The 17,153-nt window shown below is 49.6% G+C and overlaps 1 protein-coding gene across 2 annotated transcripts in view; it reads right to left on the bottom strand.

Annotated features, from left to right (window-relative positions):
- The window catches only part of LOC102452987 (alpha-2-macroglobulin-like protein 1), a 46,552-nt gene extending 38,883 nt beyond the window's left edge, over window positions 1-7,669 (bottom strand). The window contains exons 1-5 of one of the 2 annotated variants that reach the window (XM_025183032.2): window positions 7,505-7,669; window positions 6,382-6,565; window positions 4,532-4,694; window positions 1,641-1,693; window positions 848-868 (exon numbers count right to left, since the gene is read on the bottom strand). In XM_025183032.2, the coding sequence (XP_025038817.2) occupies window positions 848-868; window positions 1,641-1,693; window positions 4,532-4,694; window positions 6,382-6,565; window positions 7,505-7,563 (480 nt within the window). In that variant the 5' untranslated portion in view covers window positions 7,564-7,669. The remainder of the gene's footprint in view (window positions 1-847; window positions 869-1,640; window positions 1,694-4,531; window positions 4,695-6,381; window positions 6,566-7,504) is intronic. The other variant, XM_025183031.2, reaches the window with a different exon arrangement.
- Window positions 7,670-17,153: the final 9,484 nt, after the last annotated feature.

Raw genomic sequence — 17,153 nt, 5'->3', positions numbered from 1 at the left:
CGACCAGACTACCGCGCTGTGCCGCCAAACAGCTGATCAGCACGGCATGGCAGCCATTTTGATGTAAATGAAGCAACCATTATTTAAATCACTGCTTCATTTCTCTATGTCTAGAAACCTCATCTACATGGCTCCGTCAACGGAGCCACGTAGTCTAGACATACCATGAGGGTAACATCCTTGGTGGCTTTCCATTGCACATTTAAAACCATAAAGCATTCTATACTTCATATATCTAACTTTCCACACAAGAATGATACATACATCAAAATAAGATATACAGATCCAGTGGATTATGACATGAAGACTGATAGGTTACACAAGATTATTTGTCCACAGCACCTTTGAGTCAGGCATATCTGTGTCTACAAGTCCATTTTATACAGCATGGAGGAGGGGAGTGTCCGTCACAGTTCTAAATAGGCCTTTGACTGTGGAATCCAAGTTCTAAAGCTTCTAGAATCAATTGTCTCTTGGTTTAGACAGACATATGGCTTAGATAGTCTAGAAATCCTGAAGACTACACAGTTGTAGATTCTAAGACCTGTGATGAAAACTTCTCTATAGAAGACATCCCTTTCTAAATTGTAATCATAAGGCTCCAATGTCAGTTCCTAGTCATGCTGCTGTAAATCTCAATAAACTCCAATTTGTACTGGTGTAACAAAGCAGAACTTGGTTCAAAGTCTCAAGAATACAGAAGGAAGCCCTGAAGACATATAAATTCTACAACCCATTAACTTCTAAAATTCAAAACATAGATGTGTGGCATCTACATAGTCAAGAATGCAAACAGATTAGTTCAACCTGCACCAAAATACCTGTTTTGTGTGTGCGTGGCACTCACCTGAAGGAACACCAGTGGGTACTGGGGGAGGGAAGGAAAAAGAGCTACATTAGAAGAGATAAGAACACTCTCAGCAGTGTAAACAATACATTAGGAACACAAAGTTTCTCAAGGAGAGCAGTTTGATCAATGACCTGGGAGCTCTGCTCAGGGACAAACAATACTAATTGTGTATGGGTCATCAGGAAGTGGAGGCATTGGCACAGACCATTGCAATGAGGCTTTGAGTGTAAGAGCTGGGTTGATAATCATGCCATGTTTGGAAACAGATTATCCTACAATATTCCCTACCTGTGGGTGTTTGACACTAGCTCAGACTCTGCTATGGAATGTCCGTTCTTTAGAAGAGTCCCAGGTAAATACGAGCCGGAGGGAGCTCTCACTACAAAACAATCAACTCCTAACAGTACCTCCAAAAGAGCCTAACAAATAAGTGCTCCTATGCCATCCTTGGAGTGGAGACTGCACCCACACAGCCAGTGGAAGGAATAAACAGACATTCAATAAGGAATCAGAATTTACATTTCTGTGTTCGTCAGCCATCATGCTGACACCATGCTCAGTAATTGGCTCTATGCTCAGCAATTGGATACCATTCCCATCTATCTTTAACAGTGGATTATAAATTATTATTCTGGATGTTACTTTTCTTCAGACACTTCACAAACAAGGCCCGTGTATGTATTTGGGACCTAAAGAAGAGTCAAAACTTGGACAAGGATAGTGGAAGACTAAGGCAGAAGGGATATAGAACAGGGGAGACTCCTTCACATCCTGTCATACAAGGTCTTACCGTGTCATTGAGTGGAATGAAATCCTCATTCAGGGTCACAATTCTAAATTTCACTGAGAGGGGGAAAGAAAATGGAAAAAAATATAGAAGATGAAGAACTATCAGTTATTTATCTCAGTTTTGCCCTGTAGCTTACCTGCTATTCCAGCCCTGGGTTCCCCTCACAGCCCTGCCAGTGCCCCTCAGTCCTGCCCTGCAGCCCCTGCTATTCCAGCCCTGAGCTTCCCACACAGCCCTGCCAGTGCCCCTCAGTCCTGCCCTGCAGCCCCCTGCTATTCCAGCCCTGGGCTTCCCACACAGCCCTGCCAGTGCCCCTCAGTCCTGCCCTGCAGCCCCCTGCTATTCCAGCCCTGGGATCCCCACACAGCCCTGCCAGTGAAGTTCACACATAAGCTGGGCTGTACATAGCACATGATGCTGGGGGAATTCCGGGGTAGGGTAAAGTTGCCATGGCTAGTGGTATAGTGGCACATTGGTGTAACCCCCAAGGAGATTACTTGGATTCCCGGGGCCTTGTCTGCTGGCAGCTCAGGGAGAGGCACTCTGAGTTTGCCTTGGCTCCCCCTCCCTGCCAGGGCCAGAGTCTGCCCAGCAACCCATAGGGAGTGAGATGCCCCTCCAAGAGGAAAGAGAGACAATTGTTGGGGGGAGTCTGGAGCCAGCAGGGCAAGGGGAGGACTGGCTGTGTGGGAGCTAGTAAGCCCCAGGCCTGCATGCAGGGTTCCCCCTGAGAACTGGCCTCTAGGGACCTGAAGGCAGGATCCCTCCGCTGGGTTTTATGTCTCCACTGTTGAGTCCCAGTTTGTGGAGTTTGCTGGGAGGCTTCCCCAGCCAGGCGGAGTTGGCTCTCCAGCTCCCTGGGTGAGACCAGTCACCACATGGTCAGCTCGGCTGGATCTGCGAGTTCAGGGCTGCTGCCTGCTGTGTGGGTCTGAATGCTGGGCTAGGAGGTTATAGTTTGAATTTTGGTGCTGTTGTGTGGCCTGCACCTTGAGCCCGGCACCCCTTCGCGGTGAGAGGAAATTCTGGGACCGAAGCAGCCTGATTCCTGGCTGAAGAGGATCCCTGCGAGAAGAGAGCAGCCCCTCTGCAGTCACTGAGTCATCTCTCAACCAGAGGCTCATTCATGGAGTGTGTGAGTGCACCAATTTTTAGTTAGGCAGGAAATTTGTTTGGGGATTTTATTACCTGAAGCATATTAAACCTGTGGAGGGATGTACTGCCTTCTCCCATGTGAGAGTCCTTTGGGCTGTACTGGACCTAGTCAGCCCCACTGCTAAACCACTGCAGAGAAGGATTTTGTGGTCAACAGTCATCAAGGGCCCCAACAAAGTACGTGTACCAACGGGGCACTGATCTTACAGTTGCTGGGCACCGGTGACCCTAAAAATAGTGTTTTACCCTGTTCTGTTATATTTGTCTCCTGTTTAATATAATTGTGTTTTTTATAGTGTATGTGCTTGTGCTATTTTCTGGGAGTCTCCAACTATCTGGCAAATACTTGGGGATTACCCAGGGCTAGAATTTTCCTCCCAAGCTGCCCTGGTGACCCTGCCAGGAAGGAGTGAGGGGGGTGGAGGCACCGCCAAATAAATCCATCAGAAAAAATAAAGTTGAGTGGGTGGCGGGATCTAGAAGAACCCAGACCTATCCATCAAAACCTGTAAGGAGATTGGCTTTAAAGAAGGTAACCAGGTGGAGAGGGGGCACTACATTGGGAATAGGCTCAGGCTGGAAAAAGGCCTAGAACACATTGTGCTCTGGTGTTCCTGGACCAATAGAAAGGGGCTTTGTGGCTGAATGCATTGCTGTAACACATCCTGGCTACGTCTACACTGGCCTCTTCTCCGGAAGAGGCATGCTAATTTCAAACTTTGGAATAGGGAAATCCGCGGGGGGATTTAAATATCCCCCGCGGGATTTAAATAAACATGGCCGCCGCTTTTTTCCCGGCTTGGGGAAAAGCCGGAAAAGAGCGTCTAGACTGGCGCGATCCTCCGGAATAAAGCCCTTTTCCGGAGGATCTCTTATTCCTACTTAATAAGAGATCCTCCGGAAAAGGGCTTTATTCCGGAGGATCGCGCCAGTCTAGACGCTCTTTTCCGGCTTTTCCCCAAGCCGGGAAAAAAGCGGCAGCCATGTTTATTTAAATCCCGCGGGGGATATTTAAATCCCCCCGCGGATTTCCCTATTCCAAAGTTCTAAATTAGCATGCCTCTTCCGGAGAAGAGGCCAGTGTAGACGTAGCCCTCATGCGCCACTCTAATAATCTTTGTACAAAATATGCCTTCTGAAGTATCATTTGAAAACTAACTACTTGTGAGGCACCCCAGGCTGCAGGCCATAGTCTCTCTGTAATGGATTGCACCCTGGAGTGTCATACCCTTATGTGGCTGTCCAATTCAGCCTGACAACTTAGATGCATTTCGAGTTTCTGCTGAAGGCTGATATGGCCCTCAGGTAAACTGAAAAAACAACAAATGGTCTGGTAGCATTTTATAGACTAACAAAACATGTAGAAGGTATCATGAGCTTTCGTATGCACAGCCCATTTCTTCAGATGACCAGAGTGTTGGATGTCTAGGACCAAAATAAATAGGGGAGATGGGGGGGGGGGCGGTGGAAGAAGGTAAAATTGGGAGGGATGGAGGGAGGGAGGGATAAGAAAAGGCACTGGGTAAAAAATATATAAAGGAAAAGCTAAGTCTATAAGCACCTAAAGACTAGATAAACAAAGGGGGCAAATAAGAACCGAAAAGGGTGCAACAGTATTGGGAAACCCCCAAGACACCCTGTTCAAGAAGATCTGCCCAGGCTGTGTGCAGGGGAAGGTGTATGTCAATGGACATACACAAATATGGGCACAGTCTGCTCCTGGCTGGAGCTCTCACCTGTCTGTCCTGGTTTGTAAATGGGCTTGTCTGTCTGGATGAAGGTGCCACTGTTGACTCTGCGGATCAGGACCTTCTTTTCCTCATGAATATCAATCCTACGGCCAGTGATGAACAGTTTGATGCTAACAACTTCCTCTGTGCTGTTAGCTGGAAGCACAACCTGAATATGAGGACACGGAGAGAGGGAGCCATTCCCAGGTTAAATCTCTGGAGTCCTGGTCAGAAGAGGGGGAGGGGGAGAAGAAGATGGAGGGAATAGCTAAACCTTCCCTCACCCCGAGGCAAGTACAGGCAGTCCCCGGGTTACGTACAAGATAGGGACTATAGGTTTGTTCTTAAGTTGAATTTGTATGTAAGTCGGAACTGGCTCCAGATTCAGCCGCTGCTGAAACTGATCAGAGGCTGACTACAGGAAGCCCTAGGCAGAGTTGCTCTGCCCCCGGCTTCCTGGAATCAGCCGCTGATCAGTTTCAACAGCGGCTGAATCTGGACTCCTGGGACAGAACAGCTGGGGCACTGCTGGGTATGTCCCCGCAGGACCAACCCGGCAGCACCCCAGCTGCTCTACCCCAGGCGTCCTGCAACAAAAGCCTGGTCTGCTGGGGGGGGGCGCACTAGCTGCACCCCCTCTCCCCCCAGCAGACCAGGGAGACCCGAGCAAAGGAGGAGCAAAGGAGGAAAGGGGCAAAGGAGGCAAAGGAGGAAAGCCGCACGGGCAGCGGGGTCCCGCCGCCTGTGCGGCTTTGCTCGGGTCTCCCTGCTGTGCTGGGGGGGACTCCCCCCCAGCACAGCAGGGAGACAGGAGCAAAGCCGCAGAGGCGGGGGACCCCGCCGCCTGTGCAGCTTTGCTCTGGGGCAAAGGAGCAAAGCCACACGGGCAGCGGGGTTCTGCCGCCTGTGCGGCTTTTGCGCGGGTCTCTCTGCTGTGCTGGGGAGTCCCCGCCAGCACACCAGGAAGACCCGGAGCAGTTTTTCTCGCACCGGAGGACGCGTTGGTGGGACCTCTGCGCTCTGGGCGGTCCCGCCGCCCGCGAGCTCCGGGGGAGAAAAGCCCCGTTCGTAAGTGCGGATCCGACATAAGTCGGATCTGCGTACGTCGGGGACTGCCTGTAACTGAAAAATCTCCTGTCCTCAGATCCTCAGATCCAGATTCAGCTGAGAACCCACTTGGTATGGTCTTTGCCCATTTCCTTGAAAGTGAGGAGGCTGCAATAGCAGGGGAAAGGAGACTAGTGATGCCTCTGAGCCCATATATCTTGGGGGGGAGGGTAGGCAAAGGCTCCAAGAGGATAGAAAGGGAGAAAAAGTTAGCAAAGAAGCATAAGGAGAGAGGGCAGCAGTGTACTCAGCAACCACTTCCATGGTGCTAGTCTTTAGAGTGGTGGCAGTAGGCAGCCCAGGTCCTGTTAGTCAATGAGAGAACCAGAGAAAGCCACAGGGTCTACCTGTGTCCAGCAGCCTCAGTAAAGAAAACACAGCTACGTAATAGCTCTCTTATACTCAAGGGTTACAACCTAGGCAAACCCCTTCACCCCAGCTCTCTACAAAGATTCCCTTCTTCTGGGAATCAGCCATTCCAATGCAGCTTATAAATTACATACACACACATTCCCCTCAGGCAGCCTCTGTGTGAACTGGATTACTGGGCCTCAGTCCAGCCCCTCACAGGACTAGTGCCTACATCATACAACCAAGCACCATTGTACATGGCACTTCCTGGCCTCCTCACTGGCTATCCACAGGGTACAGCCACAAGGGGTTGCCAAGCCACCTGCCCCTATGCTATGGCCCTTGAAGAGAGGGGAATATTGGAGGAGGAGCAAAAGGGTTGGCAGGTGGATGCTCACCTGGAACTTTCTGCACTCAAAGATCTTTTTCTTCATGATCTCTTTTCGCAACAAGACATCCTGTCCCCCATAGCGCTCCAGCAGCAGGGTCACAAAGAGCTTCCCTGCATTATAAGTGACATGCACGCAGGCAGCCTGGGATGATGGGTAGTGGAGGTCTGCAGGGATCACCACCATGTAATGTCTGCAGCAAGGAGGAAACAGGTGAATCAGAGTGAGTAGTCAGTGACAAATGCAGGCATCACTACACACACGCACTGCCCAGCAGGCCTGGGAGGGATAGGCTGTTTCTAAGCTGTTCTTAGACACAATTTAAATGTCAAAAGCAATGGGGATCCCACAAAGGGGATTAGTTGACCACTCACTCATAGGAAATGTCTTCTGCTAGCTCAGGCTGGAGATATTTTTATGTTCAGCTTCTTATCATTCCTGTGTTCATCTTCTTGGACTCCCCCAAACAACTCCTCTCCCGCCTTAGTGTTCCCACCCTCCAGCTACCTGTAGCCTCCTATGGCTGCAGTCTAGATAGCTAAGTAATCTGCCCGGCTACGTCTACACTGGCCCCTTTTCCGAAAGGGGCATGCTAATTTTCAACTTCAGAATACAGAATACTCAGTCTACTACGTCTAGACTGACCCGATCCTCCGGAATAAAGCCCTGTAGGAATGAGATCCTCCGGAACAGGGCTTTATTCCGGAGGATCGGGCCAGTCTAGACGCTTTTTTCCGGCTTTTCCCCAAGCCGGAAAAAAGCGGCGGACATCTTTATTTAAATCCCGCGGGGGGTATTTAAATCCCCCGCGGATTTCCCTATTCTGAAGTTGAAAATTAGCATGCCCCTTTCGGAAAAGGGGCCAGTGTAGACGTAGCCCCCTAGTGCAGCAAGGTGAGGATGATAGACACCTTTGGCCAGTGGTCTGCTCTGGAAGCACAGGGGACAGGCTATATGGCCTGAAGGATGAAAGATCTGATCTAGCTCAGGAGCTGTCATCCTAGACATAACAGCCCATTGGTCTGATTGGCTGTGGCAGGAGGTGGGATAGAAGGCTAGCTGGGAAAATGGTCCCTCTATTTAAGTTGTTCCCCTGATGACTGGGTTAAAATGGAGTTTGGGTATCACTCACAGTATGGGTGATGTGGCCGTGAAGTGCAGCAAGCAGCTTAGCGTGATGGCTGTCCACATCCTTCCCAGGAGACATGTAGCATGTGGACAGTAGAGGCTGAAATATTCCTCTTCTTCCCAGGTCTCTGCTGCTGCTGCTGCTTCTGCTGCTGCTGCTGAATAATTCTCTTTGGAAGCTCCCTGAGCAAAGTGAGGGGAGGGGCTTTGCCTCCCCCCCTTCTTTTCCTCGGTCTCCTTCCCATGATTATACGCCTCAGCAGCAAGGGGGGTGTACCATACAGAGTGTGCCTTAGCCAATGACTGCCTTCTGCACTCTGTCCACCAATCAATATGTGGCGTTCCCCTCCAAAATCCCTCCAGAGACATTTGACCAAACTGGCTTTTCCTGGATCAACAGCCTGAACATTGCTGCTCAGTGACCCGGGCCTGGTGCTCCTCACCTGTCACTTGTATCCCTTTGTTCTGGTGGGAAATGGATTGCTCATTGTATTGCCTCCGGTGGAAGCGCCTCCCTGGAGCAGAGAAGGCAGTTCTGACATGCAGTTTTGGCAGGGGGACTGGATGGCACAGGGAGATACAGATATGGAACTCTTCCCCTACTGGGCATCTAGCCCTTCACCTAGACATTCTTGGGGGCCCTCTGGAGCAGCTGGGAGTTCTTCCCAGCAGACAGTGGGCTCTGTGAAATGATACAATCCCAGTCTATTTCCTAGTGCCCTAGAGAGTTAACACCACAAGCAGCTTTGCCTTGCCCCCTTGTTGACAGGCTCAGTAGAGAGGCCTGTGGTTAGGTGGGCCAAAAAGAACACAACCTTCTCCACTGTAGAACCCCTATCATCACAAGGCAAAAGAAAAGCATTGTAGCAAGCCAGACCTTGGGTTGCCTTAAGCCTGCAAAGCCTGCATGGCATCTGGAGTCAACTCAGAGCCAGACATTTCACCAGCATCAGTTGTGCCAATTGTTTGCAATGCCTGGGATGAGGGTCTGTGCTCAGGTCCAACTGTCTTGGTGCCAACTAACATATTGTAACTTCAGCGCCTTCATGGCCAAGATGGCATCTGCTGTGCAGACAGCTCTGGTCAAGGGAACACAGGAACACAGCAGGGAAAGTCCCTTCCACCCCCAGCACCTGTTCTAACTCTTCTCTTCTCCCCGACCCCAAGTGAACACACACATTCCTCTCAAGATGACAATGAACACACAAAAGGGAAATTTAGTCCTGGGTGCTCCTGGTCATCTTCAGCACCACTATACTTCCTAGTAAACCCCTCTGGTGGCCTCTTCTGCCGCTCTCTGCTGATGCTCTGGATCTAAGGCTGTGTCTACACTACAGCCCTCATTTTTTGAGGAGTACAGGATCTTTCGAAAAAGGCTTTTCTTTTCGAAAGACCCCTGTCTAGACCACGGTTTCACTTTCGAAATAGCATTTTTCAAAAAAACCGCTGTGACGTGATTATGCAAATGAAGCATGGGAAATTCAAATCCTGGCTTCATTTGAAATTTTGATATGTCTAAATTAAATCCCTCTCTCGAAAGAGGGATACAGTCTAGATATAGCCTTAATGACCTGGTATTCAAACCAACAACCTGTGAAGCGTCTTGTTTGTTCTGTACACCCAAACTATGTTTGGTCCTAGAAGGACATGAGACCATGCCATAGACTCATAGAAGAGACCTCAGGAGGTCATCAAGTCCAGCCCCCTGCCCAAGGCAGGACCAATCCCATCCAGTACCCATCTGGTACTGGAATCCATTTTGAACCTGGTATTTTTCCATGGGTATGAGGGGTGCTAAACAAAGGGGTCCCACCCTGGGGAAAAGTCCATTCAAGTGAAGGGAAAACATCAGTCCTTTGTTTTCAGCTGGCTTTTGAAACTACTTTGTATCTTCAATGATACAAAGAACATTGAAGAAGTCATAGACCCAGGCCAGAGTAAAGATGAACTCTGACTTGAAGCTTTTTACCTGAGATAAGAACGTATGTTTACAATAAGAATTTGCATGCAACAAGTTTCATAGTGGATTAGAACTAGCTAACATTTTGTCAATTTAATTTGGTAATGTACTTTGACCTGACTGTTTTCACTTGCAGCCGCTTAAATCCTACTTTTTATACTCAATACAAATATTTTTGTTTATTACCAATGTGCATCTCCCTCTTTCATTTGTAAAGGGAGCGGATAGCTTATAAGCTATCTCTGTGTAAAAATTGTACCTAGAGGAAGATGGATTTATTTGGGATTTTGGTCCCTTTGGGAGGGTTGGTTTCCTGGGTGCTGAGCCCTCTTGGAGCTGAACTGGTTCAGCATCAGTGGTGCTCTGCAGGGGGGCAGTAACCCCAACTCTGTGCCTTGGCAGGGGGAGACTAGAGGATCTGGCCCAGGACAGGGTGGTGGGGAGACAGGCATCTGTGGTATGACTGGAGTATGCTTGAGGAGGATGTGCCTGAACTGTGTATCCACTGAGGAATGATGTTCTAGGGCACAGTGTTTGGTGACTGTAAGGACACAGGCCCATGTAGCTGCCCCGCAAGTGTCTGGAGTTGGAAGGCTGTTTAGAAAGGCCAGAGGTGTGGACATTGCTGGTGCTCCCCCTGCTCTGCCTTCCATCCCCAGCCCTGAGCTACCTCCAGGAAGCCTCCTGTTTCCCAGACAGCCAGGTCCCTCCAGCTGGGCCTTAATTAGCAATAACTGCCATGGCTTAGGGCTGGATTTTGCCCTTAAAAGTCCAGTGCAGGGCAGATGCTCTGTCACGGTCCCATATCAGTGTAAATTGTTTCAAAGGGGGGGGGGATATTATTCACTCTCTTTAAGACTCTTTGACCGTTGGATGTGCAAAGGGAGTGTCTCCATGAACCTTCTCATGCATTGTGGAAATTACAGCTAGACATGCCCTGATGGAACGGTTGGCTAGGCCCTGTTTTCTGAGGCCTGGAGTACAAGGCAGGGTGACAGGCACAGAGTTACACACCAGACACAGAAAGAAAGCCATTTCTGATTGTACATTTCAGGCCTATCCTTAGGCATATGCAGCTGTGTAGGCACCACTAAATTTGAGGTACCAGTGGTTAACCAACCACAGACCCAGATGAGGTTCCAGCAGCCCCCCAATCCGATCCCCCACCTGCTTCCCCATGGGCTCAGGGTCAGTTTTAGTAGCCCACAGCCCCATTCCCCCCCCCCTCCCCCGGGTACCCTCCTCCTGTGAGCTGTGCCCTGCCCCCACTCACCAGGCAGTGGCAAGTGGCATAAGCATGGACCGGATGACTGAGGAGGATGCTCAGCATCATGGGATTGTATGGTTGGCTATCTGTGCTCCCCGACCTTTGAGAGAGGCATCCATGCTAAGCATGACCGAGGGGGAAGACTGCTGGAATGGACCCCCCCCAGCCTACATTTTGAGGTTGAAGAGAGTGCTAGATCCTGTGGGGTATGCCAGGAATGTTTTTGCAGGGACTGTTTGTGGGGTGTGTAACAAGTGTGAAGCCATCCCTGTAGGCATTGTCTATGTACGCTGGCATGTTGGACTAGGAATATGGTAGTGGCCATATGTCTGAGCAGCTATAGGCAATGTCTGGCTGAGACACGGGGGCTGATGATGATGGGCATGGTCAGTTTAAACAAGTTGGAAAAATGGTGTTGAGATAGTTTCCCTTGTGCTTGCCAACAGTCAAGATAGGCCTATAAGTGTCAGTTGTGTCTTGGTCAGATGTGATTTTTGTTTATCTGAAATCCCAGGGGAGGTCTTAAAGATATTCTTATCTTTTTGAAATATTGAATAGTGTGGGTCTGCCATTCATATTCCCGGGTATGAGAACAACATAAGCCCTGACTTGAGGGGGTGAGTAGCAATGATTATGAGGACCATTAAGAGTACTCCTGGTACTTCAGCTAGGCTGAAAGGCAATACACAGTGTTTATAGTGTTGCTTTGGCAGGATGAAAGGGAGGAATAGCCTGTGTGCAGGATGGATTGCAACGTGGAAACATGCACCGTGATGGTTGATGAACAATAGCCAATTTCCTGTTGTAATGCCAGAAGGCTCATTGCCAGGGTTAACATTTTGAAGTATTGTTTTCATAAGAACTTGTTGGGCTGCCAAAGGTCCAGGACAGATCTCCATTCCCCACCCTTTTTTGTGTCAGAAAGTAGCAGGAATAAAACCTCTTTCCCTGGGGAGCATATGGTACTTTTTCTATGGCTCCTACGTGCAATAGATGATCTATTTCTTGTTGTAACAGGATCTTGTGCGAAAGGTCCCTGAAGTGGGATGGGGGAAGGTGGGTGGACAGGGGTGTGTGAAATAAATGTGATAGAGTAACCTTTGTGGCCTATTTCTAGTAGACAGTTGTCTGATATGTTGTTTTGCCAGATAGCATACTACAGTAACAGGCAAGTTGTGAAGAGGCTTTGCCTTGGTTGGCATTGTGGAAAAGGGAGCGATGTTGAACTCTTGACCAGTGTAGACAGCTTGGACTCCAGAGGCTGATCATGTGTCTGTTGCTGTCATGGTTGTTTCTGTCTGTGGCATTGATCATATGCAAGCTGAAGCTATAAATACAGTGCCAGACAGACACATTGCACATAGAAGCAGCCCAGGTTGTTTGGTTGGTTGGTTTTTTGCATTGCAGGACATATAAACCTGTGGTTTTTAAGGTAGCACAGGACTCTCTGAGGGTATGCAACGAGATCCCGGTGCTCTCTGTGAATGGTTTCTGTCCCTCAAGTGGCAGATCCTTGACAGTATTTTGTATTTCTTTAGGAAATCCTGAGAGATGGAGCCAGGAAGTGCGACACATGATGGTGGCTGTTGCTAGTGATCAGGCCAGCTGTCGGCAGAGTTGAGGGACTCCTGTAATACTGTCTTAAATAGTAATAGAGATGTAGCCGTGTTAGTCTCGTCTTGCTGAAACAAAGGACAGGACTATGCAGCACTTTAAAGTCTAACAAGATGGTTTATTAGGTGAAGAGCTTTCGTGGGCCAGACCCACTTCCTCAGATCAAATTATGGAAGAAAATTGGCATGACCATATATACCAAAGGGATACAATCAAAAAAAGTGAGCACATATAAAACAGACAAATCGGATTTTAAAACAGAGGGGGGATAAGGAGGGAGGTTAGTGTCTCTGAGCTAATGATATTAGAGGTGATAATTAGGAAAGCTATCTTTGTAATGAGTAAGATAATTAGCATCTTTACCTTATCCATTACAAAGATAGCTTTCCCAATTATCACCTCTAATATCATCACCTAATAAACCATCTTGTTAGTCTTTAAAGTGCTGCATAGTCCTGTATTTTGTCCCTGCAATGTTGGCTTTGTATTTCTTGTGATCTTCATCTGGCATTTGTTCAATAAAGGGTTTCATTTTATGTTGTACGTGTATTTTTCCAGGAATGCAGAATGGTTGGCAATGCAGAATTGTAAGGAGATCAATGAGTAAGATTTCTACCCTAAAATACCTACTCTTTTCTAGTCCTTATCATACAGGGTAGCTCTGAATTGGGACTGGTTACTGCAGTGCTGCACTGCATCCACTGCTAGGGAGTAAGGAGTTGGATGTGGGGAGAGGAACTCTGTTCCTTTTGCTGGGGCATAACAGTTTGTCTGCACATTTGGAAAGGGAGGAAGAGTGCCTGGAATCTGCCATATTACTTTTGCCAAGTCTATGATGGTGGAGTTAATTTACAAAGCTGATGGGGATGTCTGTGGTGTGTCCATCAGTTTATGCTGAGTCTCTGGTAGTTCCACCAGGGAAATGTCCAGAGAACCTGCCAGTCTCAAAAGTGGTCCTGAAAGGACTTAGATTAACAGATTAGCAATGAATAGCATTAACAAAACACATAATAATTGATGCTTATATAGCTAGACAACAGTGACCCCACCCCAGAGTGTGCACACCCTTAGACTCAGTCCCAGACACTTGCTTGCGTTGGCGCGCTGATGTTGCAGCTGTAGTGAGGGTTTGGTCCAGGCTAAACAGCAGCTCTGTCCCAGGCAGCACTCTTCCAGCAAGGCCCAAACTTACTGCCTTGTGCTGTGCCAATAGGAAGCAGCCTGCTAACTCCCAGTTCCAACAGGCATCCAGTAGCTGCATCCAACAGCCCCTGCACTGGGTCAATGTCCTTGGCAGCAGCCTGGCGGTCCCCCTCTGGTTCCAAACTCCAAGGCCAAATCCCAGACTGCGAGGCCTCTTTCTTCAAGCACATGGAGCGAGCCTCCTCTCTCGCACCAGAGTCCTTCTTTCCTGTTTTTTCCCAAGGGCTCATGGGAATTGTAGTCTGGATTGTAGCACACAGGGTCTTTTCAGAATAAAACAGAGGCCCCTTTAGTAAGGGGACTACAGTACAATTTAAGTAAACTATAAAAAATCTAATATACTAAAATGACTGTGCAAACCAGGGGGGGGAAACCTAAGATCTGGATCTGACCCTCAAAACTTGAGGCTCCCCCTAGCATTGGGGAACCTGCACTGACACTCGAGCCCCATGGCCCTCTCCCCCGCCCCCGCTTGCAGGCCAGAGCCAGATCTTACCCTTGGGCTTGGCCCGCAGGGGGAGAAAGTGCAGCTCTCCCCTCCCACACTGGCACAGATAGCACTGCCTGGAGGCTTTTCCCCTCCCCACTCCGACTGACCAAAATCATGGGCAATGGGAGCAGCAGGGGTGTGGTGCCCGGGAGCAGTGGGGGACACAGAGCCATGGGTATCCCCAGGGAGCTGTGGTAGGAGGCCCCCCTCCTCTAACCCACTCCTGCACCCTACCAACATCCCAGACCACCCAGTCCTGAGACTGCTCCTGCACTCCCCCCCCCCCACTTCCCCTCAACCCCAGCTCACTCCTGCACGCTCCCTCCTGCCTAGACCCCACACCCCAAGCCCACTACCTGGCAGCCCCCTCCCACACACTGAACCCCTCGTTTTTGGCCCCACCACAGAGTATAGGCTCTCGTGTGCGAGGGGAATGTGGGAAGCGCCTTTTTTCTTCTCAGTCGGTGGCCACTTCAGTGATTTTTCTATAGGTCACTGGCCCTGACCCAAAAGAAGTTCCCCACCCTGATATGAACTGTATTCTTTTCTAGAAAACGTTGAAGCGGCAGCACAGCCACTGGGCTCTGTCTGCAGCTGAGGATGGGGCAATGAGTGTGCTACAAGAGGCACCAGTGGCACCGTGAGATAGTTACTATGCTGCTACCTACCATGCCTGATCTCTAGCACACAGACGCACCGACACTTAAAGCAGAGCACCCCCAGGGGCACTCCTCCAAGAATTCCCAGCATGGCTAATAAATGACCGCTCATGAGGAGCACCAATGCCAGCACAGGTGTGAGTACTAGCTGGGAGCGAGGCTGGGCATGCACTTGCCAGAGCTCACTGACCTACCTGCCCATCCCTGCTCCTGCTGCTTTGTTTGCCCAGCTGTGTCCTCCCATCAGTCTCTCCCCCGCGTTCTGAGCCAGTGACTACATACAGATCCTGGGTACAGCAGTGTGAATCTGGAAGGAATCCAGCAAAGTCAATGACTGACTGAATTACACCAACCCCAATGAGCACTTCAGTGAAGCCACTGCCAGTGCTAGCAGGAGAGGTTCTCCCAGAAGCAGAGGTATCCATCTCCCTGAGAACAGTAGCTAGGTCAACAGAAGAATTCTCCTGTCAGCCTCGAGCTGTCTACCCTGGAGATTAGGTTGACTGAATTATACGGCTCTGAGGGGAGAATTTTCACAACCCTGAGTGACATATTTGGGTTGACCTCACTCTTTCCTGTAAATGTAGCCTAAGCTCTCACTGTGGCCAGCGGCTCAGAGCTGGAGATAAGCAAGGATGCCTGTGACTCATGGCTGTGTCATTCCTTTCTGCTGCTGAGTGTAGCAGAATTTTTCCCTGTGAACGCTGCTGGATAGGCAGTCCTGGCGAGTGGAGGCTGCAAATCCCTATCTACCATGTGAGCAAAATAAATACACAAACTCTGAAAGGAACATTTTCATTTAAAAATGAAAGGGCAGAAGAAAAGGAGATTCAAAGTTAAAGTCGTATGTAAATATGAAGGGCATCCATTCATGATCCAAGTTCTGTCTGGGGATATTGGCAAACCAGTTTGCATCTCTATTAGCTTCAGTTTCCTCTCTGGATAAAGTGGGTATAACAACACTGAGTTATCCACCCACCAAGGGCAATGGATTTGTGAAGTGCTTGAGATCTTCAGATGGACGATGCTTGAGAAAGGCAAATTATTACTGTACTTTAGGAACTAAACAAATGCCTGAGAGTTTGAAAGTGTAGCGCAAAAGTCATTAACCAAGCAAGGCAAAGTTAATTCTCTCTCACAATCCTTAACAGGTTGGGACTCGCTCCTGGAGCACCCCCTGCTGGTCATTCTGGGAATTAGCTCTATTGTAGCCTCAAAGCTCCCTCTGCTGGCCAATGTCTTGCCCACTAACCTGTCCTTTGGTCTCTACCTCTTCAGGCCCCATCTCCTGCCCGGGCCCCAGGGTCCCGTCTCTCAGGGTACTGCCCTCCTGGCATTGCCCACATCCAGTGTCTTCCTCTCTTGAGGAATCCCATTACCCCTAGGCCCACCTTGCCTTAGTGACCCACAACCATTCATTATCTAGCCCCTTCTCTCAGGGGCAAACTGCAGTTTAAAATGACACTTCATCATTGGCAAGGGGGAGGGAGGTTGGACCTCCTGCCTGTTCCCACCCTGGCTGCTCCTCTGCAGCCCTAGTGCCTCCCTGGGCCCAGTCACTGGGCCTCAGCCTGGGGTCTATTAGGGATGTTAAGTAGAGGCTAATAAGCTAATCGAGCAGTCAATGGAATTTCCATCAACTACATGATTAGTCAATTAGAGGTTAGCTCCTGGGGGTGGTAGGAGCTGAGACTGAGCAGCGCCAGCTCGCACTGGCTCCAGGACTGCTCTGGCTCTGCTTTTTAAATATAGCAAGAGCCCCGAGACTCTTACTACATTTAAAAGGCAAAGCCGCAGCGGGGAGCCCAGTATGAGCCGGGACTGAGCAGTCCCAGCTCGTTCTGAGTCCCAGGCCGCTGTCTGCCTCCCCTGCCCTTGTCTTCTGTTAGATGGTGCTGGGGGGAACCGGCTTTTAAGCTGGCTCCCCAGCACCAGCTCCTGCTCACCCTCCCCCCCCCTTGCTGCTTTTGCTACAGCGGGGTGGGGGGAGCAAATAGTCCAGCAGTGACTTGATTAGTTGCTTACATCTCTAGGGTATATTCAGGTCCAACCTTCCCTTGCTTACCCTGCCTTTCCCCAGCACCGCCCTAAGGTACCCTGTGTTGCAGAGCTCCAGAGTTGGAGTGAGAATGAGCTCCTCCTGGACAATCAGCTCTTTATACAGTCCTTTTGGGCTCTGAGTCTCCCAACATCAGCCCTCTCTCATGGCTGTTTCAACCCTTTCCATCCCAGTGCAGGGCAAGCGCCCCATCACAATGGCCTTATCATGCCACGTGGAACTTGTCCACCCTTATTTCCTTTGCCCTTCTCTCCCACTATCTTGCTGACCTCCAATACCTGCCACTCCTTCCTGCCCCACTTCCCTCTCTGTGAATGAGCTTGCTAACTTTGTCAAAGAGGAAACCAACAGGCTCTTCCTGCCTCCCTGAACACCCTTGTTGCATCTAATATAAAAGTGGA

This window comes from Pelodiscus sinensis, chromosome 1, assembly GCF_049634645.1.
Source record: "Pelodiscus sinensis isolate JC-2024 chromosome 1, ASM4963464v1, whole genome shotgun sequence".
Lineage (NCBI taxonomy): Eukaryota > Metazoa > Chordata > Testudines > Trionychidae > Pelodiscus > Pelodiscus sinensis.
The sequence above is the reverse complement of the archived record's forward strand: the minus strand, read 5'-3'. Positions and strand labels throughout refer to the sequence as shown.